General features: G+C 40.6%; 2 protein-coding genes across 7 annotated transcripts in view; both read right to left on the bottom strand.

The window, feature by feature from the left end:
• The window catches only part of LOC103305684 (pancreatic alpha-amylase-like), a 27,927-nt gene extending 14,836 nt beyond the window's left edge, over positions 1 to 13,091 (bottom strand). For 2 of the 4 annotated variants that reach the window (XM_008164332.4, XM_065554291.1), the window contains exon 1: positions 13,014 to 13,091. The gene's annotated coding sequence lies outside the window, so the exon portion shown is untranslated. Of the gene's footprint in view, positions 1 to 6,867; positions 6,974 to 13,013 lie in introns of those variants that run through there. The other 2 variants (XM_024102041.3, XM_065554290.1) reach the window with 2 other exon arrangements.
• Positions 12,848 to 22,591, bottom strand: part of RNPC3 (RNA binding region (RNP1, RRM) containing 3) — a 23,820-nt gene continuing 14,076 nt past the window's right edge. For 2 of the 3 annotated variants that reach the window (XM_065554292.1, XM_024102042.3), the window contains exons 9-15: positions 20,458 to 20,594; positions 19,085 to 19,252; positions 18,732 to 18,826; positions 18,595 to 18,653; positions 17,416 to 17,548; positions 16,566 to 16,638; positions 12,848 to 14,065 (exon numbers count right to left, since the gene is read on the bottom strand). In XM_065554292.1, the coding sequence (XP_065410364.1) occupies positions 16,579 to 16,638; positions 17,416 to 17,548; positions 18,595 to 18,653; positions 18,732 to 18,826; positions 19,085 to 19,252; positions 20,458 to 20,594 (652 nt within the window). In that variant the 3' untranslated portion in view covers positions 12,848 to 14,065; positions 16,566 to 16,578. The remainder of the gene's footprint in view (positions 14,066 to 16,565; positions 16,639 to 17,415; positions 17,549 to 18,594; positions 18,654 to 18,731; positions 18,827 to 19,084; positions 19,253 to 20,457; positions 20,595 to 22,591) is intronic. The other variant, XM_008164328.4, reaches the window with a different exon arrangement.

Here is a 22,591-nt window from a genome sequence, read left to right as displayed (position 1 = left end):
GAGGGGCGCATGTCTCCAGGGCAGCCGAGTTCAAAACAATGAGCAGAGTGGTCACTTGAGGAATTATGAGACAACTCCGGAGGCCAATTACAGCACAGAAAGCAATCAAATGTCTACACGGGCAATAGAGCACTGGAGCCTCTGTGCAAATAGCCTTATGACTCTCCTCAAGGTGTTTTTTTTGCAGCGCTACAACTGAGGAGTTTCTGGGCACAAAGAGGCTTGGCAGCATGTACACGTCTGCAGTTTGAGTGCAAAAAGCTGCTTTACTGTGCAGAAACTTGCCAGTGTAGACAAGCCCTAAGGTTTACATCTGAAGTACCAAGATAAAAATAAACATTGACTTGACTTTTGTTCAGCTCTGGTGATGTTTGAAAGGGAGGTCCAATGTGGAGATGGTCTACAATGAAGGTTGAAAAACAAGACAGGCCCTTTTACACTCAGCTCAGTGTAGCATGTGTTTTTTGGGAAGACTTAAGTCTTCAGGATTTTTGTACCCCCAGTCACACAGCCTTCACTTGTAAACAACGTTGGGTTGGAAAATGCTGCTGAAAACCACATCATGTTACAGACACCAAACAAACTAGTGGAATGGGAAAGGGTCTATCCAAAATGTAAAAAAAAAAAAAGAAAAAAAAGAAAAAAGACTTCTACATAACAACCCTCCCTTTGCTTGAAATAAAAATACAAGTGAGGCAGTACTACCTCAACCTTTCTGTGTAGTTGTACTCTTTGGAACTTGTTCAACTGCAAAGTGTGCCAGTTCATATTGCGCAGCTTCTGCTGCCAGATCCTGTTGCCATCAGCTGTTCTTGTAATTCACAATCATAATTGGGAGCTGAGGTATTTTGAATGAATCATTACACAAATTTAGCACAAAAATCAGTTTGTAAGCAGAAAAATAGGCTATCTGTAACTGTTGGGTAGTTTATGAACAAGTTTCAGCCTAGGAATTGTTTATGAACTGTAGTTTGTAGATTCATCATCGTATGCTAGGTCTGCTTGATCACATAGTGTTGTTTCTGTTCCCTGATTGGAGGAGAATGTATGTAACAAAGAGGGAGAATCTGTGATCAAGTCACTGAACCTTTGATTTTCTCTGGAGAGGACAGAAGCAGCTTATGTGGGTGGCAGAATTATAGCATTTGGAATCTTTTTCTTTCCTGGACACGTGAATCACACCTTGTCTTATACATCACTGCTAGAAAAGCCAGGCAATTCTACACCATGCAATCGGATTTTAAAGTTAAGTTTGTCATTACATTCACATCATAACTGTGAGTTGCACATGTACATGCAATCCTAGCAATCAAGAGTGAGGTTAAAGCATTGACTGGCTATTTAATGTTTGTGTGTGCTGGCTGTGACTATAATTGGTTATTCTGTCCTAACTCCAAGAGAACAGTTACATGTTCTTGTCCATTGCAAAGTGAGTAATCATGTAGATAAAATGGATAAGCACGAAATAGCAAGCTGAACATAAACTTTGCCCTTACTTTCACCCAGTTCAGTTAATGTTTGAAAGGAGGGTCCATTGCAGAGGTTTTCTAGTTCTTTGAGATGAGGTGGAAGATTAGCTTGCAGTAAAGCCAGATCAATTAATGATGGTGATTGTGAAATCCTTCAGTGCACCCTGAGTGTATGTCTACACACTGCAACTAGACACTGGAAGCTGGCCTGTGCCAGCTGACTCACAGGGCTCGGGAAAAAGGGCTGTTTAATTGTAGCATAAATGTTCGTGCTTGGGCTGCAGCCCGGTTCTAGAACCCTCTTACCTCATAGGGTCCTAGAATCTGAGCCTCAGTGTGCTTTCAGTATTCAAAGAGCAGAATACCACACAGAGGAGCACATACATCAGGCTTGGGGTTGACCCTCTGAACAATCTCATTGACTTCTTCCTGAAAACTCTAGAGAGAGCTAGTCAATTTCCCCCAGGCGACAAGTTAGGGGAAGAAGCCTCCCATTCAGTTCCCTGAAAACACCAACAGAGTTAGTGAAAATCCAGACAGCCTTAAAATAAAATAAATAAATAAATAAATAAAAGTGCATGTGAGGAAACAGATGCTGAACTAGGTTAGCAGCTCATGGTACCTCACTCACACCCAAGATATCACCTGCTTATTCAAATATGATCAAACACTCAGCTGAGATTTTCTTATTATCTGATATGCACAAATTCAAAGTTGTGGTTCCTACAGTAATTACTTTGAAACAGTGTGTATGCAAACCATAATAAAAAAAATAGAAGGCAGCAAAATACTATATAGTCTAAGGGCTTGTCTACACTTACCTGGGGATCAACGAGTGGCGATCGATGCATTGGCAGTTGATTTAGCGGGTCTAGTGAAGATCTGCTAAATCGACCGCAGATCACTCTCCCATCGACTCCTGTACTCCACCAGATCAAGAAGCGTACGGGGAGTTGATGGGAGAGTGTCTCCTGTCGACATCGCGTAGTGTGGACCCTGCAGTAAGTAGGTCTAAGCTACATCGATTTGAATTACGCTATTCAGATAACTCATATTGCATAGCTTAGATCCAATTTCCCCTGTAGTGTAGACAAGGCCTAAGAGAGTTACAGATGCTCTGGAAACATAACACTGGCATTCCAAACTTCCTTCTTAACTTAGTTTTTGCATTTAATTGTAGAATGCTGTTGTAATTCAGTAGGTAAATTTCCAAGCTTTCAACAGTGCTAGCTAGGCACACTCTCTCTTCAATTCAGAGCAAATTTAAGAAAGCAATTGTCATCTGTCTGGGATTAAAACAAGCGACTCTAGTATTTACTAGAATACCACTTTGAGTAACAAAGGAAAAATGGTTACCTACCTTTTGTAACTTGTTCTTCAAGATGTGTTACTCATGTCCATTCCATTCTAGGTATGTGCTTGCCACGTGCACAGTTGTTGGAGACTTTTGCCTTAGTGGTACCCGTAAGGTCAGCTGTGCCACCCCGTTGAGTGCCGCGCTCGTGCGTCAGTATATTAGGCGCCGCCGATCCTACGCCCTTTCAGTTCCTTCTTGCTGGCAATTCTGACAGAGGGGTAGGAGGGCAGGGAATTGACATGAGCAACACATCTTGCAGAACAGTTACAAAAGGTAGGTAACTGTTTTTCTTTGAGTGCTTGCTCATGTTGATTCCATTCTAGGTGACTCACAAGCAGTATCCGAGGTGGGCTCGGAATTCACAGTTTGGCGGCTTGTAGTACTGCTCTACCGAAACCAGCATCGTCCAGGGCCTGCTGGGTGTGTAGTGGGACATGAACGTATGGACAGAGGACCAGGTGGCCGCCCTACTGATGTCCTGGATAGGCACCTGGGCCAGAAAGGCTGCCAAAGAGGCCTGTGCCCTGGTCGAGTTGGCGGTTACAATCACCGTGGGTTGCACCTTCGTCTGATCATAGCAGTAGTGAATGCCGGCAGTGATCCAAGAAGAATTCTTTGTGCAGACGCTGGGAGACCTTTCATCCTATCAACCTCATCGACTTGCAGAATGGCTTGGTCCTTTCAATGCAGAAGGCTAGTGCCAACCTGACGTCTAGGAAATACAGCCTATGCGCCTCAACTGACATATGCGGCTTTGGAAAAAAGACAGGTAAAAAAGGGTTCTGACTTGTATGAAACTGAGAAGCCACCTTGTCCTTGGCCACCTCAGCTGGACCTTGTCTTTGTAAAAGACTATATAAGGTGGTTCCGAGGTGAGTGCCCTAATCTCGGAGACGCGGTGACCAGGACATGACCTTCCAGGACAGGTGAAAGAGAGAGCAGGAAGCCAGAGACTTGAAGTGGGGACTAAGGAGCTACGACAGCACCAGATTCAGGTCCCACGGAGGAATGGGGTCCTTGATGTGCTGGTAAAGGCACTTGAGGCCCTTGAGGAACCTGACCATCATGTCCTTGGCAAAAACTGACCTACCCTCGAGTAGTGGATGGAAGGCCAAGATAGCTGCCAAATGGACCTTGATAGATGAAGGGACAGGCCTTGAGATGCAGAAGGTAGTCAGGGTTAACTGCAGTGATGCTTGCTCAGGCTGAATGCCTTTATCCGACGTCCAGCAGTCGAACTGCTTCCATTTGGAAAGGTAGGTTGCTTTGGTGGAGGGCTTTCTATTGCTCAACAGGACCTGTTGGACTTCGGCCGAGCACGGCCGCTCCTAAACATTCAACCATGCAGCAGCCAAACTGTCAGTTGCAGTGCCTCCAGGTTCAGATGCAGAAGACTGCCGTGGTTTTTTGACAGCAGATCCGGTCAGAGCGGCAGCTGTAATGGAGCGGCCACCGAGAGGTCCAGCAGTGCCCCATGGGTTCCAATATGGCCACTGAGTGGGCCACTGTCCCTGCTGCCATGTGGTTGCTGCAGGTGCCACGCCTGTCTCACGAGTCAGCAGCGAATCGACCCTTCTTGGTGAGGTGCTGAACTCCCATTCCAATTCGGACTGCTGTCCTTCCGGCGACCAGGGAGGAGCCGTCGAGGCCCGAGTCTGTGGACTGACTTTGGTCAGTGACCAGTGAGGGAGGGCGAGGAATGACACTTGCCCAGTGAACGGTACCGGGGTGAAGGGGATTGGTGCTGTGACAAGGAGCAGCTCTGCCTGGGTGGGGACAGATATCTGGGAGACCGTCTAGGCAAAAGCCACCTGGGCTGTGGTGATCTGTGATGGGAAGCTCCCTGGTACCGGTGGTATGGGAACTGATGCCTCAACTCCACTGTCCCATGTCTTGTACATGGAGAGTGCATCGAGGATCTGGGCCTTCTAGCTGGAGACCTAGGGTACAGTGCCAGGGTCCAAGGCCACGGAGATGGAGATCTGTGGCTGCGGTCTGATGACCGAGGATGCTCCACTGCCCTAAGAGGCTGTCCTATGATCGGGTTGCCCTTAGATATTGGGGTCTTAGCCAAATCTGCCTCCTGGTGCAGCGCCTGCAGTGCCGGTCGTCCTACTTGTTTTCTTTAGCCACCGGGCCCGCTTCGGGCAACAAAGGCCCTGGGAGAGACCTGGGTCCCCTGCCACTCTCCGGAGTCGGATCCCTGGTCAGACTTGGGGGAGAGGGGAGAGTCTGACCTCTGCAGTACCCCTATGAAGCCCCAGGGCAGGCACATGGCCTGACATCAGTCTTTTGCCTCAGACCCCTTTCCCTTCCGGTGCCGTGTGTGTGTGTGTGGTGGGGGGAGGGAATCGTCTTCTTTTGCCACTTCTTAGGCACCAATGAGGGGGAACGGTGCTGGGTGGAGCCCGGTGTTAGCGGTGCACTCCACACCGAAGCTGAAGTGCTCGGCCTGGGGTCCGAGTGGGAGAGCTCCAATGCAGGACAAAGCGCAACCTCCATTAGGAGGGCCCTCAAGCGGATATCCCGCTCCTTTTGGGTTCTAGGTAGAAAGTTATTACAGATTTGACACTTGTCCTTTCTATGGGACTCCCCCAAACACTTCAAGCAGCTGTTGTGGAGGTCACTGATAGGCATTGGCCTGCTGCATGACGAACATGGTTTGAAGCCTGGACAGCAGGGCATGCTTCACTCCGGGACGAAGTCCCAGACTCTAACTACTAACTAACCTAACACTTAACTTAATGGCTAACTAAGTACCTACAATCTGTGCACAAAGAAGATAAAGGTTGTAAAGAAGTGCTAATGCTCTTGTGATCTGCAAGACTAGGCACTCCAACCAATCGTCACCAATGGTAAGAAGAAACTGAGAGGGTATAGGGTCGGCAGTGCCTAATATACTGACACGAGTGTGGCACTCAAGGGGGTGCTACAGCTGACCCTACCGATACCGCTAAGGCAAAAGTCTCTGACAACTGTGCACATGGGCACGCACACACCTAGAATGGAATCGAAGAAGAAAAGTGATTAGGGATGCAATTATAGAGCCTTTCTCAGTTTGTAAAGACGAATCAGTACGATGTGTTATGCTTCTTTTATGATTGACTGATGTAGGTGTGGTTTAATGAACTAGAATATGGCATAAAACTGTACCTTCTTCAGAGCTTTTATATCAGGGTGGCCAACCTATGGCTCTGGAGCCACATGCGGCTCTTCAGAGGTTAATATTCGGCTCCTTGTATAGGCACTGACTCCGGGGTTGGAGCTACAGGCGCCAACTTTTTAATGCCCCAGGGATGCTCACTGCTCAACCCCTGGCTCTGCCACAGGCCCTGCCACCAATCCACCCCTTCCCGTCCCCCTCCCCTGAGCCTGCAGTGCCCTCACTTCTCCCCCCTCCTCCCCAGAGCCTCCTGCATGCCACGAAACAGCTGATCAGGAGGTGCGGGAAGGGAGGGGAAGGCGCTGACCGGTAGGGCTGCCGGTGTATGGGAGGCGCTGGGAGCAGGAGCTGATGGGGGCTGCTGATGTATTACTGTGGCTCTTTGGCAATGTACATTGTTAAATTCTGGCTCCTTGTATAGGGTATATTTCAGGGTATATCCTGTAGTCCTGTTTTCATTTGATCCATTTGGCACAGTGGACACCAGTTGATACTACTTTATTTTCAAAATCCATCTATTGGGCCTGATTGTTTCCTCCCACAAGTTTTATACAGGTGTAACTCAACTGTACAGACGAGGACTAACTGTTGAATTCAAGTGTGAGATTAGAACCAGGACTATTATGTCTGAGGAGCATCTCAAAAGATCATTAGTTTCCTCAGAGGGAAGTAATTTAAATCCCAGGCAATCTGTTAGTTCTCCTTAGCATTGCTCTCAACTGACTATTACCTGTCTCCTTAAATAAAGGTATTTCTAAATAAAGCTCTTGTAGGAACCATAGCCCTGTGTAAGTCTTTTCCTATAAATACAAGAAATGAGCAAATTCATTATAATACTATTTCACTAAAATAAATACAAAGCAGATCTGAAGACATACATTTTTGACTGGTTGATGGCATTTTCAGTAGTTTTCCTGCTGCATTACAACCATCTCAGCATTCTGCAGTCTGAAGTAGAACTGATAGAAATATCATATGACTAAGTCAGTCATTGAAAGGCAGACCTTTCTGTCTATAAAGGAGCAATAGATAGAATCCGTTCCTCTGATGCCTGCCAAGGCTGCTTCTTGAAACTATTGCTAGTAATTATAAGTCTCTTAATGCTGCCCTCTACTGGTCTATTTGAGCTATCGATTTAAAAATTCAGTTTAGTTTAAAAACCTATTTAATATGTATTTTGTTTTAGGAGGTAGGTTTGTTTGTTTTTGAACACCCCAATAAATCAAAGACATGTGAAAAATGTTTTTTTTTTAAACATTGTTTTCAAATTCAAACCATTTGCTGAGCAATGGGCCCTGTCTTGATTCTTTAGACTTGAAAAGGGGATCAATGGGGATATGTTTTATTTGTTTCTTATGTATCACCATCTTGCTTCCATCCTATTGATTCCCTGGGAATCTGAAATGATGGTTGTTTGGCAGAACACGTAGGAGCAATGTGTGCGTCAGGGAATACAGCAGAGAGATTTTAAAACATTGTAAACTGTGTGCTTGGTGCTTTATACTTCGTCTGTTCAGTAGCCTGACTGCATCCTGCTTTGTACTGTGATCCTGTCAGTTAGACAGACTAAGGATGCCAGGCCCAACTCATTAAGGAATTCAGTCCCTTTCAAAGAATATCTAGGTATGACAGGAAGTGGTACTGGTGGACCAACCAATATTGTCTTCTACAGACCTGCCTAGTTTACTGTTGCCACACTGTCTTCTCCCTACAAGACTGGAGTTTATCCTCTCACTAAGATAAATGCAGCTGGAGTAGAGACATGTTTTCTTCATGGTGAAAACTACTAGAGCTCCATTGCTAGGATAAACATTTGTGCACTGTCAGACAAACCCAAACTGGATCCAGTTTCAGAAACTGAGGAGAGTGCCACCAGAGAGGGAAAAGCCTAAGCATGACCTGAGCAATTTGTTTGCTAAATGCGTGCTGCTATGAAAATACTAGTAACACGAACTACTGCAAATAGGTACTTTGCAAACAAAACAGTGGGAGGTAAGGCACACCACGAGTTTCCTTGAAAGACATGTGTTTTTTGGGGAAAAAAAACATCCTCCCCACCCAGGAATGGATTTTAAAAAAGGGGTGGAAATCCCATACATCTTTCTAAACATTTGTGTTATTGGTACTGAAATTACTTACCCCACCCTTTCCTGAAATTCTTTGGGGGAAAATACACCACTCCCACCATTAAAATGAAAACGAAGGAACAAATTCACCAAAGTCAGTAATATCTCCACAAAAGGAGCTCTGCTACAATTTTTTTTTGCCTGTCAGCAATTCCCTGGAAAGAGTCCTGTTCCTTAACCCGTCCTCACCAAAATCCATTCTGTAATCTTCCCTGCCAAACCCTTCAATCTTTCCATCATCCACCCTCCACCTCAGTACCTCTACACCCAACAGTATCTCAGAATCTTCTCTAAGTGGCAGCTATTTTTCACAACAGTAGTGATGGCCAGTGTTTTCTTGTGAGCTCTAGCTGTGGGATGGGTAATTGAGGAAGGTGTTCTTTTTGATTCTTTAGAGAGTAGATCTGCTTTGGTACTAGAGATCTCTTACTCCTCAGGTGTTATCAGTGTACACTTCACATGAGGTTAGCTTTAAATTCAAGGAACACTTAGCTAGATGATTCACTGGGATTTACCACAAAAATAAACTGACTCAGGGTGGAAGTGCTCTTTAAGAACTCCAGACTTCTGCAGCACAAGTGCAGCCAAGCTGCATGCATTTTCCATTTAACCACAACAATCCATTTGCATTAGTTTCAAGGCTCTTTTCAAGGAAAATGACTAGACTTACCGTGGGTTCAAGTGACCTTCTGAGGACTAGATACACTTGCTCTACAGGCAGATTCAATGCGGCACAGAATGATCAAATCATACCCAAGAATCTGGCCAAGTTTTAGATTTATGCTGTATAGAAAATGTACTTTCTGATGTCCCAAGTTCCTGATAATGCATCAAGGACTCTTTTGCTAGAAGGTCTTAATAGAAACCTTCAGGAGTACTTTATTCAAGCACATCTGTTCTGAGAATTAGCCTAGTGCTTTATTGTTATAGCCTGGCATCTGCTTGAAAACTAGTCATAGGTAACTATATCAAATGATGTACATTGTACTGAGTAAGACGTAAATGTAATTTAAGCTTTGTGATTTTTATAAGCCATTCGTTACTAAATGTGAATGAACTTTACATTTTATATTTACACACTGTCTGAGAAACATCCTCCCATGCCTTGCTAAAAAGGGATAATTTAAAAAGGTGTTAAAGCTCAAGGCATTTAATCCTTTTAAAATCATACACAGGAGGTAAAAACTCTTTCCTAAGTAGGGAGGGGATATGGCAAGACTAGAAAGTATAAGATTAAGCTGGTATTTACAGATACTGATGAGTAGCCATCAGATGTGCTGAAACAGTGTCTGCAAAACTTAAGTTTTGTTTATAAATGTATGAGCTAGAAACTCTTAAAGAAAATGTTCTCTAATGGCTTGTCTTCACTGCAGTGTTAGCTCAAGGTATAACTAGAGTTGCCTCTAACCCAACTCCCATCTACATACACAAATCTCTAGCTTGAGTTATCTGGTGTTTTAAATTCGAGTTAGATGGTCTGCCATGGGCGGTGGGTAGATGCTGAAGTACTACTGAAGCATGAGCTAATAATGCAGTAGGGACATAGCTACAGTCTTCAGCTATAACTCTCAGCTGTTAATCAAATCACTCTGTGTAACCTGAGTTGTTTTTGTAGCATGGCTGCTCTCAAAATTTAGTAATTTAGCAAACTGTTGAAGTCAAGGCTTAAGTGTTAAAAGACCCTACACATAAGAGAAGCACCATGGCTTCGGTGAGTTGGTTAGTGAAAAAGGGTAGAAAGAGAGGGACATTGCTCATGGACCGTGGAGGCATGGCAGGTGCATCACTTACTTCTCAAGTGTGGACGATGAGTCAAAGCTAGTTTGGGAAGTTGATATGAGTACCTGAACACTTGTTCCTGTAGGTTATTCTGCTTTTCTTTAGCAAATTTAAGTAACTTAACTTGTGATGTGGCTTTAACTCTACAGTATAACTAACCAACCCCAATTAACCACCAATTATTTTGTTTGCTCGCTAAACTTCAGAAATAAACCAACATACAGGAACTAGCTTTTTTATTTTTGGTAGTGGGGGGAAAAACACCTTTCAGCATGAGTGGCGTGTGTCTATTAGTTTTAGTCATCTTAGTTGTACTAAAGACAATTAGTCTTCATTAATGACTTAGATATTGGCATAGAAAGTACGCTTATTAAGTTTGCGGATGATACCAAACTGGGAGGGATTGCAACTGCTTTGGAGGACAGGGTCATAATTCAAAATGATCTGGACAAATTGGAGAAATGGTCTGAGTTAAACAGGATGAAGTTTAACAAAGACAAATGCAAAGTGCTCCACTTAAGAAGAAAAAATCAGTTTCACACATACAGAATGGGAAGAGACTGTCTAGGAAGGAGTACGGCAAAAAGGGATCTAGGGGTTATAGTGGACCACAAGCTAAATATGAGTCAACAGTGTGATGCTGTTGCAAAAAAAAGCAAACATGATTCTGGGATGCATTAACAGGTGTGTTGTGAGCAAGACACGAGAAGTCATTCTTCCGCTCTACTCTGCTCTGGTTAGGCCTCAGCTGGAGTATTGTGTCCAGTTTTGGGCACCGCATTTCAAGAAAGATGTGGCGAAATTGGAGAGGGTCCAGAGAAGAGCAACAAGAATGATTAACGGTCTAGAGAACATGACCTATGAAGGAAGGCTGAAAGAATTGGGTTTGTTTGGTTTGGAAAAGAGAAGACTGAGAGGGGACATGATAGCAGTTTTCAGGTATCTAAAAGGGTGTCATAAGGAAGAGGGAGAAAACTTGTTCACCTTAGCCTCTAAGGATAGAACAAGAAGCAATGGGCTTAAACTGAAGCAAGGAAGGTCTAGGTTGGACATTAGGAAAAAGTTCCTATCAGGGTGATTAAACACTGGAATAAATTGCCTAGGGAGGTTGTGGAATCTCCATCTCTGGAGATATTTAAGAGTAGGTTAGATAAATGTCTATCAGGGATGGTCTAGACAATATTTGGTCCTGCCATGCGGGCAGGGGACTGGACTCGATGACCTCTCGAGGTCCCTTCCAGTCCTAAAATCTATGAATTTGATAGACTATAAAAAAAAATAAAAATCAAAGCTCCCTGCTCTTTTATATCAACAGGTTAGTTTTCTAAAATGTCTGTTCATAGCTTGTGCTAGTGTTCCATCTCCATAAGCTGTGCTCAAAATAAAGAGCATTATGATGATTATTTGGCTGGTGTGCTGTTTAAGGTTCTATTAAAGCGGTGTTAAAAGTTTTGATGCAAGTCATCTTAATCTCCCCACATACATACCTCTATAACATAGGCATTAAAGAATACACCTCTACCCCGATATAACACGGTCCTCAGGAGCCAAAAATCCCTATCGCATTATAGGTGAAACCCCGTTATATCGGGGTAGCAGCGGCAGGGCTGACAGTGATTTAAAGGGCACGGGGCTCCCCACAGCAGCCAGAGCTCCGAGCCCTTTAAAGTGCTGCCGGAGCCCCGGGATAGTGGCGGCAGGGCTCCAGCGGTGATTTAAAGAGCTCCGGGCTCCCCACAGCAGCCGGAGCCCCAGGCCCTTTAAAGCGCCACCCGAACCCCGCTGTTGGAGCCCTGGGGTTACTGCACTATATGCAAACCCATGTTATATCAGGTCGCGTTATGTCGGGGTAGAGGTGTATAACAAGTAGGGTTTCTTAAACTCAAGAACTCATATGAAAGCGTTTTAAATGATAATAAAACCAGGTTTCACTGAAGAAAGAACGCAGACATATTGCATAGGTTTAGTTAAATAGTAATGAGTAAGTACTAAGAGTGATTTTTCTTTCCCCTGTTGCTACTGGAGTGGGGACAAGAGAGAGGTCTATATCCCCTTCCACCTGCCTTACAAAGTACTAGTTCTGGATTTGATGGTAAGGTTTATTGCTCCTCAAAATATTTGTATTTCACTGCCAATTAAGCACCTTTACATAGTCTTTCCCACATGATTTTAGAATAAATAAAACTGCTTGGCTTCACTATAGTTCTGAAAATTAGTATTGCATACTTTCAGATAGCCTAAAAGCATTGATTTATAGCACTGCTGCTTCAATAATTGAGTGAGTATGCTAGCCTACATTGTTCCCTTGGCTTAGCAGTGTTTAAAATTATAATTGTTTGGTATTTATCTTATGGTAATGTCCAGAGGCCTCAATCAGGATTGGGGCCTCTTTGGACTTGATACTATTCATATATTTTTGCAGATATGGTCCCTACTTTATTGACATCGGTCATAGCAGTGTAATTCTCAATCCAAGAATAAACGACCAGCTGCAACTCACTTTCATTTGAATGAAAAAAAAAAAAAAATTCTGCTGGTACTGTGCCCCCAACACAATACCAGGGCATTAGTTCAGTACTGTTTCCAAGGCAAAACAAGAATTCCTGATTCACTAAAACTGATTCTTATCCCCATTTTTACTTTCTGAGAGAGCACATCAATATCCTCAAGGCTGGAAGAAAACATCATTCACCCTGGAGCCTAGGAATGTGTCTTCTGACATTAGGGTGACTAGACAGCAAGTGTGAAAAATCGGGACGGGAGTGGAGGGTAATAGGAGCCTATATAAGTAAAGACCCAAAAATCGGGACTGTCACTATAAAATGGGGACATCTGGTCACCCTATCTGACATTAAAGCTCTGAGGCATAAACATGTAAAATAATTCAGTATTGTGTTTCTGTAAGAGGTAAACACCTCATCCTCACAAAAAAAAGAGCAGGTATAACGCAAAGTGAAGGGAAAAGGAATAATTTATTAGAGATTTAACAAGCGGACTAATATACATTTTTCATATATCTGTCTTCTGATAGGCTACAATGTGTTTAAAAGCATTTGGAACCTTTAAGAATGAAGAGAATTAAGTCTTGTTTTAAAAACATTTGAAATTCTACTACGCACTGTTCAACAGTCCTGTTGATCACATTGCTTCTTCCCATGGCTTGGTAACACTTGAAAGAGATGGAACACAAAAGGAACCTGGAACATTATAAAGGCATGTTAAAAGTATAAATGACTGGAAAATTACTGTGTTCAGTTGTCAGAAGCTTAACTGGAAAGTTGAAAGATCTTAAGATATAGAAAATTAGTGAATCATGTCTGAGCCAGCTAAATTTGGCTTACTACATACAGCATGTATTAGTTTATATTAAACTTAAAAAAAAGAAGTAAGGTTAATCACAGAATGCTGTAATACAAAACCCCCAGGAAAATTATAGATTAGTTGCCATAAAACACTACCAGAAAGTGGGAAACAAAGGTAGCAATGAATAAAGTTTAGCGTCAGTCTTCATTACTTCATTATGAGACATTGCTAGATTTTCTGTTCTCTAGTCTAAAAAAAGGAAAAAGTTACAAGAGAAACTAAGTGCAGGTTGCGTCCCATAAACTGGGACACAAGCTGTCATTAAATGAATGTATTACTTAAAAAGACAACGTCAAGGATTGTTTTCTGCTTATAACCACCCCATCAAAACTGAAACATTCTAACACAGTGTGGTGTTGCTATTTTTTAAAAAGGAACATCTAGGGCCAGCTGATCAGCTGATATAAGTCAGCATAGCACCACTGAAGTCAATGGAACAAGGCCAATTTACACCAGTTCAGGATCTGGCCCATAAAATAAAGAATTATATGGATTTAGAGAAGGAACAGGGAGGAAAGGTCACATTTTGAGACTAGAAACATTCATGGTGTCCCTCTAAGTAAATAAGTGACCGGATTCACTAACTTTCTCCCTGAAAAAGTCCCCTTTATAATTTTAAAATATCTTACTTATTTTAACAGAGGTTTGCAAAATTGTAAAAAGAGTATAAATTCCTCCCCGCACCTACACTAAAAAGAGAACTTGGAGGTATTTGAGTGCTATGGAAAACATTGCACAAAAAAGGATACAACAAGAAAGGATACACTCTGCATGACAGTATTACTGCAGTATTTACGCAGGAATGTTTCTAAAGAAGAACAGCAGAATGTGGTTTAATTTTACTTGATTCTCAGTATTGCATTTACACAACTTTACTACCTATTACAAGATTGTTTGATAAAATATAGCTGTTTTGATCCCTTATCTGCAAATTAGTGAGAGCTCATGTGTGCACCAATGAGGACTCCCACTCCCATAAGCAAGTGAGGCTCTTTACAAATTGAGGAACTATTAGGAAAATGCCAGCGTTTACTGTCCCATTCATTCAGTGGTCTGCATTTTATATAAGGTTCTGTTTTTCCATCAGCTCTTTTTTTTTTTTTTTAAATTTATTTTAAAATCGTGCTTCCATCCAATGCAGTCTTTTAGGCTACCTCTCTCCCTGGAGCCAGTAACCTTTGCGACATTAGCTTCTTCATTGTTCTCTCATAAAGCTGGCATTTTATTTATATCAGAACTGGGCACCCAACTGTTCATGAAAACATTAGTTAGTGACAGGAAAGGGGAATTCCAGCCAATGAAAAATCAAAACTGTATATTTTTCATCTTCTGGGAAAGCATGTGCATTACAGTATCTTCATAAAGAAGAAAGTAGTAATACTTTGAATAATTACTGTCCATTAAATTTAGCTATTTTCACTGTTTAATAAAATAATTTGACACTAATAAAGTGCCATATAAAGTGACACTTAAGTAGTATGGCTGTATCAATTTACATTTGCTGTGTATACAATTCATATTTTACAGTATTTTTATTTTACTTGATTTACAAAATTTACTTATAAACCTGAATCTCCAGATTTCATACCATAGAAACCACTATTTTGCATCAAAAGCTAGTGCACATCAAGTCATTCTGGCTCTTGGCAACCACAGAAGAAAATATATTCAAATAAAATTAGGATTCATGTTTGTTATTCTTTAGCAAAAGCAAAGCAATTCAAAGTTAATGAAACTTAGCCCTCCACTGCGCCACTTTGCCCGAGTTCTGTAGTGGCCAACTGTACACACAACAGTGTTGTTTTCCATGATACTTAGATACAAAAGCCTGGGTTTAAATGAAGGTGTTTTGACTAACTCAGTTTATTAGACTTTTAATTTTAATTTGCTAACTGCAAATCTAATCCTTTTACATTGTAAATAAAGCTTATGCAAGTATGACAGCTGACTCCAAAATAGTACTGTAACTCTGAATTGACTATTAAAAACATGATTAGTGATCAAACCAAGATCTAGTCATTTCTGTTTACATAACCTGAATGCCAATTGAAACTTGTAGTTAGTGTAGTCAGAAACTGGCCTAGTGACTTCTTTTTTTACAAGGAACAAATTGGGAAGACTAGAATGTCTTCAACCAATGTAAGAAAATATCTGTGAACAGCATTTGGTTTTTATTTGATAAAAATCAAACAGCTAACTTCGCTGAATGGAACCAAAGCTTATTCAAAAGTAGACTACACACCACCACAATATTGCACAAGCCAGAAGTTTCAGAGGGAGTCTTACCAACAATTCAAAAACATTAGAAATACCGCTAAAGACAATACATAGGTTAGATAGCATGGCCTCCAGTGGACACAAGCCATCTACAAGAAAATGTCTATTTTAATAAATATTTCATTAGCAACAGCAATGCTGAGCATCTCAAAACAATTTTAAGAAAATGTGCTGTTATTTTTCCTTCAGAAACAGCAACATTGAAACCAACTTCATTTCAACTAACAATTATCAATAAACAAATTTAAACACAAGAACTTTTTGGACATATTTTCTCAGATACGCTCAAATTAAGACCTCCTCTATACTAGGAAATAGGAACGTTTTCAAACTAACATGATGTTAAATATGCTTTTGTTGGCAGTGTGGACAGATATCCTAGGGATAACCACAAGCAGCAAACACATTTTCAATCACAACTGTCCAAGTCCACAGAAAGGGAAAATCTTGTTTAATATCACATTAGCTAAAACTTTTTCTAACACCATGTTATTTCCTAGACAAGCAAGGCTTAAAGGGACCTGCAATGATGCACAGATCCCACTGATTAAACATAGGGTCACCAAAGCAAAGACTCCTTGGGAGATGCCAGCAAGGAAACTGAAGTACTATTTATGGGGTTATAGCAATGAAGCAGTAATTACTTCTGGGGTCGATAGCCCTGCTGGAGTAGGATTCTGAGGTGTTAGACTGGCAGTATCCTACACTCTCCTATGTGCCACAATGCCTTCAAGTTAACTGTAGGGTCAATGGTTTGAGGATTGAATGTCAACACACATCATTACTACATTTGAGGACTGGGATATAGACTCTATGATTCTAAAAGGGAGAATAGAAATGTTAACACAGGTCAAAACTGACAGCCTCCTTGCACACTGGCTTCCTGATAGCGGGGGGGGGGGGGGGGAGGGGGGAGGGGAGGGAGGAGTTCTACAAAGGAAATCTATGTGCTCAAATAATGGACTGTTTTCTTTTCTTTTCCTTATTAAAGTCTGAATGTTCTTTTTTCCTTTCTCACTAAATCTACTTACCTTTAGCATTGTTCTATCTTTTTCTTTTCTCTTCTTTGGAATCCTGTTTTGGTCTAGCAGATCGTGCAAATTGCTAAGGTTTTGTTAAGGATTACAAGTCCAAATAAGAGAAATAATAATTTCACTAGAAGGTAAATAAAACTTTGGAGAACGAATGTTTGGAATGTATACATAACATGCATGTACTCAATCCAACTTTACCTCTTACTCCAGTCACATGAAGCTACACTTCCCCTTTCTTCAAATCAAATGGAAATATTTCACCATCACAGCACTTATTTGTAGTTAAAAAGTGGATTATTTTCTGTGTGATCCATGATTTAAGCGGCATATATTAACTAAAAAAACCCCTCTGAATTTAAACTTGTTACATCACATGATTTTTTTTTTAACCTGAATATAAACTTTAGAAAGGAACACCTTGTTGATTTGTAAAGAGAGTTTAAGAGTGAGTCAGAATCTTCCACAATAATGCCTCTGATTCTGCAAACACTTACACACTTGTGTAACTTTACTTTAGTCAATGGGACTACTTATGTGAATTACATAGAATATGCATAAGTGTCTGCAGGACAAAGACGTAAGTGGTGATTTTATTTTAAATCTTAAAGTCATACATACACATTTACTCTTCTGTCTCAGAATTAAAGTCTAACCCATAAAGTTTTAAATGATCATTGAAGCAAATGTGAATTAAGTGATTATTACGTTGTCTGTAATTTTAATAAGAAATACCTATTCTTTTCTATAGTAATTTATGAAAGAGTGAGTTTACAAGACAGGAAGCAAGAATCTCAGGAACTGACCTAAATTTAAAGGCACTAAAATGAAAATGTTCGGAAAAGGATACAACCACCATGGGCTTTTCAAACAAAACATATCCATTTACTTCTTTTAAGGCTTTGGTAGCTGATTTTTCATTAGGAAGGCCAATGAAAGCCTGTCCTTTCATGCGACCTTCTTTCATCAAACGTATGTCAAACCTGGAAATAAAATTGGGAAATGGATGAAAGGTTTAAATTTTACCCCATCTCCATCACAATTTACAATAGGCATAAATTTCACATGCTGCAAGTTGAGGAGCGAATGGAAGTGGCACTGATGCCTACATTCTGATACAGACAGGGTTATGTCATTAGACACGGTTATATTTTTCAAGACAAACTTACTAGCAATTTGTAAAAAATCACCAATAGAAGGCAGGACAGCAAGTTGCTGTACTACTGCAACAAATACTGCATACACAACCAAACATTTAACACAGTGTTTCTCAAACTGGGGCAGCCGCTAATGTAGGAAAAGCCCCTGGTGGGCTGGGCCGGTTTGTTTACCTGCCCCATCTGCAGGTCCAGCCGATCATGGCTCCCACTGGCCACGGTTCGCTGCTCCAGGCCAATCGGAGCTGCTGGAAGCGGCGGTCAGTATGTCCCTCAGCCCGCGCTGCTTGCAGCGGCTCCCATTGGCTTGGAGCAGCGAACCGTGGCCAGTGGGAGCCGCGATCGGCCGGACCTGCAGATGGGGCAGGTAAACAAACTGGCCTGGCCCGCCAGGGGCTTTCCCTTCACAAGCGGCGGCCCCAGTTTGAGAAACACTGATTTAACAGATGCATAAGCACCTAGGACTTCAATCATTACAATGCTGTACACTTTGGCCAATCCAGCGATATCAGGAACTGGGATTCGGCTCTGTGTTCTAAAGGCACAGTACAGGGTTTTTATACCCAAACGTACCACTCCACTCAGTAGGTGGCAGTTGTGTGCACACCAAGTAAATTATAAATGTTGCATTAGAAAAAAAAAAAAGTACCGAGTCCTTCCACACTGTTATGCAGTAGGTATCAAAAAAATATTCTGTTAGTAGGCACACCGCTTCCAGATAAAATACTTAATAACTGTATTCAAAAATTTCTACTCTCCCCTAACAATTAGCATCAAGGGGCTCAAAATGACTGCAACTTTAACTGTAGTTTTCACTATTGCTGTAAAAGTTAGTGCACAGTTTAATTTTACTAAGAATTGAAATAACTTACATAATTCGTTCAGTTTCTGATTGAAAGTCAACATATCTTCCAAAAATAAACTTGAGATCCTGAAATTAAAATGGGTGTGTAAGGAAAGACAGCAAACAAAGAAAAACAACAGAACATTTTCATAAATCTTTACTCACCTTTTCTTGAACTTGTTTTGACAAATTCTTCACATAAATCCTGCAGTTTGGATCACCTGGCTCATAGTTTTTGAAAATGGAAAGTTTTTCCATTTCTTGAACACGACAGAATGATGGGGAAAAATAATCAATATGCATGTTATATGACTTAATAAATCTTCATCTCACTGCTTTTTAAAACCTCATTTAAAAAAAATATACATTGTAACAAAAACAAATATCTTACAACACAAATAGTAAATTATAGACTATGTAACAGTAATGTAACTTAAAAATTTAAACAAAGTATCAATAATTTAAAAATATTGATTTGTACACAATAGTTAAAATAGAATCTAATCTAAAGAAAATACCTCCTCTAGAAAGTCTGCCTTTTTCCAATTCCCTTCTAGAAACAAATTCTGATGGTATTTCATCATCGCCTTCTTCTTCTTCTGTGTCCTCTTTATCATTAGAGCTAGGAGCTGGGAAGATCTTTCCAAATCCTGCATTAGTTATTTCTTCTGAAGTTGCATAAAGATCTGAAAGTTGAATATAACATTGTACTCAATGTTTGTAAGAGTTGATTCACGTTCCAAAAGAAGGGGGGAAGGGATGGACTGCAAGCCAGAAAATCATGATGTTTTAAAGGGGTTAAGTTCTGAATACAAGTCAAGATAGAAAGGAATTTTAGTACATACATAATGATTATTTGTCTTTTGCAGATGCATGAAGAATGTGTCCTAATACCTACTTTGACAGAAGACATCTGCTTCATATAATGCTCCAACATTTACTTTACTGGAGAAAACACCTTTCAGCAAGACCCATTTTTCCCTCTTGTCATCATTACGCTGTTTTATAAGGTTTTCTAAATTCTCATTTTATATTCCATAAGAATATCTACAGGAACTTCATAATATTGGGAAATAATGCTATAACTGTCTTTATAGTGTGGGGCATAATGAACAAAGTGCACATTGGGGCATTACAGAAACTGACAACTACAGGAAGGCTGCTCTCTTCAAAGATCTGAAAAAGAAGCTGAAGCACACACTAAGTGTCCTGAAATGCCTCTTTACACCATATGAAGTCTTCAGCATAATTTGTAAGATTGTTAAAAAATTTAAAACACATAATTCACTTTAAAAAGACAAAGATAATACATCATCTTGTGTTGATGAGGCAATCTTAGAGCCTTAAAATCCCACCCCCATCCTGCATTTTGAATTGAAACTGAACAGAGTCTTGTAAAAGACAGAATTCCTGAAAAAAGTGAAATTTAAGGCAGGTTTACTGATAGAATGACATGCTACACTGTGGTGAGCATGGTGGCATTGCTATGGCACTGTAGCTATGCCACCATAATGCCATAGCATAGATGCAGCCTACAGTGATAGAAGAGGTTTTTCCATCGCTGTAGGAACACTGTCTCCCCAACAGATGGGAGTTTACACAAGGTGTTAGGTCAGCATAGCTCTTCACCCTCTGAGCATCGCAGCTATGTCGACCCAAAATTTAAGTGTAGACTAGGCCTTAGGGTTGAATTCCCTAAAAGAAAACTCACATTAAATAAATATAAAAATAAACCAGCACTATTTACAGAGTCGTCATTCTCCAAGTCACAGAACATAAAAATATTGAACTCATATATGATGTTGTTATATACATATTATCTTGCCTGTTCTTTGCATCTTAAAATATTTCACAATATTTAACAGAAGAATTTAATGATAAGCATTCTTACCATTGTTTTGGTCTCTCTCTAAGCTTTTCTGAAGAACATCCGGAATGTCTGCAGAAATTTGGAATTTAATTTTTTTATGACCAACAGATTGCAGCTGCTCAAACACATCCGAAGGTGATAGTGTAGGGTGCAGATTACTGTTTAAAACAACAATATTTCAATCTCACTTAAAGTTTAAATGGTTAATGGAACAGACAAAGTCAAACAAAATATATGCATCTTTTCCAACTATATTTCATGCTGTTTACCGTTAGCACATCAGTTTTCTGTTTCCAAAAGAACTTTAAACTTTAGACTTAACTTTTTGTGGGTTACATTTAGTTTATCAGTGATGAGACACGTTTAGTTGGCAAACAGAAAAAACAAAGACCAGAAATTACCTTACACTACAGGTAGACTCACATACAAAGGAAAATTATCTTAAGAGAAATATTAAATGGAATAATATGAGGCACAACCAAATACACTTTCTTAAAGATTGCATACCAAGGAAAATAAATTAGGCTTGTTTTGGGTCTCTACACAAAGGAGAGTTGAAAAGATATTAGTTTTTTTTTTTTTTTTTTAAAAAGCTTAGCTTCAATCTTAGGCTCAAAATTAGATGAATGTTTCTAACCATGAAAGGAGTGAAGTTCTGGAACAGTCTTCCAAAGGGAGAAGTGGGGGGAAAAAATCTAAATTGTTTCTAGACTTAGCATAGGTTTAGAGAGGGGATGCTATGACGAGGTTGCCTAAAATGACATATAGCCCATCCACGTCTGCTGGAGATGGGACTCTATATGGGGAGAGCTCTGAATTATTACAGAAAATTCTTTCCCAGATGTCCAGCTGTTGGGTGTCACCACATCCTCAGGGTTTAACTGATCACCATATTTGGGGTCGGGAAGGAATTTTGCCCCAAGTCAGATTGGCGGAAACCCAGGGAAGAGAGGGGAGCTTGCTTTCCTCTGCAGCATTGGATGCACTAGCTGGTTTGATCTAGAGTAAACGATAGATTCTCTGTAATGCGAAGTCTTTATATCAAGATTTGAGGACTTCAGTAACTCAGTCAGAGATTATGGGCCTTTTATAGGAGTGCATGAGTGAGGTTCTGTAGCTTGCAATGTGCAGGAGATCAGAATACATGACAGTGGTGGTCCCTTCTAGCCTTAAAGTCTATGAGTCTTTTATATTAGAAAACAAGTCCTCTCTTCGCTGGAAGAGTCTCTCATGAGTGAGAACAAATGATATAACGACATAACAAGAACTAAGAATGTAAGGTAAGCAAATGATTGGAGAAGCAGACTGTATTTGGCTTCAATGACTGGTAAACATTTTGGGTAAAAGACATCTTTGTTAAATATTCAGCACCAACATTCTTTCAATTAGAGTGCGTGGGCGCACGTTAATTGTACTTAAGATTCCACAAGGGCCCTTCAGCAATACTATGGAAGACCAGACTTAACACCCCTGATGTTTCCAGGGCTATTTCTAGACCAGGATTTAAAGGTGTGATGTCAGATCATGTTAGCTAATTCACTTTAACTAACAACATGTACAATTCTAGTAAAGAAAGGGCAAGCTGTACTTTAGCAATCTATCAAGTTAAATGTCTAGGGGAGAGCCTAAGCTTTAAGTGCACCAATTTGGCACATGCTAAAGTACAACTTGCCTTATCTGAATTAGAATTTTAGAAGGTGTTAAACAGTATCAACTAAATTGGTCTAAGTAGAAAAAAATATTTTAAACCACAATAACCCCCGCAACCCACCCTCCAAAACTTCCAGGCTTTCATCTTAAAGAAGCAGAAAAGAGCACAGCCCAATTTTTGAAAAAAATCTTTTGCAACTCATCTTTAATGACCAATTTCTTAAATCACCAGGACAAAAATAAGTCTAGACTAGTTTTTCCTCAAATAAGCCAAGTGAAAATTAAGTGATTTTTTTCTTTCCTTCACAGTTTTCTATTAGAGCTCTGCAACAGCGGAACTGTCATATATTATTTAAACGGACCACAAAGCAAAAACAACAACAAGTGTCCTCGGCTATTCTAACACAGTATAAAAATGTGCCATTTAGTTTTCTTCAGGTGTGCAGGGAAAAGTGAATATACTTGTATAAATACATTTTTAAACAGTTGATTGTCAGGAGATCAA

Source organism: Chrysemys picta, chromosome 8 (genome assembly GCF_011386835.1).
Source record: "Chrysemys picta bellii isolate R12L10 chromosome 8, ASM1138683v2, whole genome shotgun sequence".
Lineage (NCBI taxonomy): Eukaryota > Metazoa > Chordata > Testudines > Emydidae > Chrysemys > Chrysemys picta.
The sequence above is the reverse complement of the archived record's forward strand: the minus strand, read 5'-3'. Positions and strand labels throughout refer to the sequence as shown.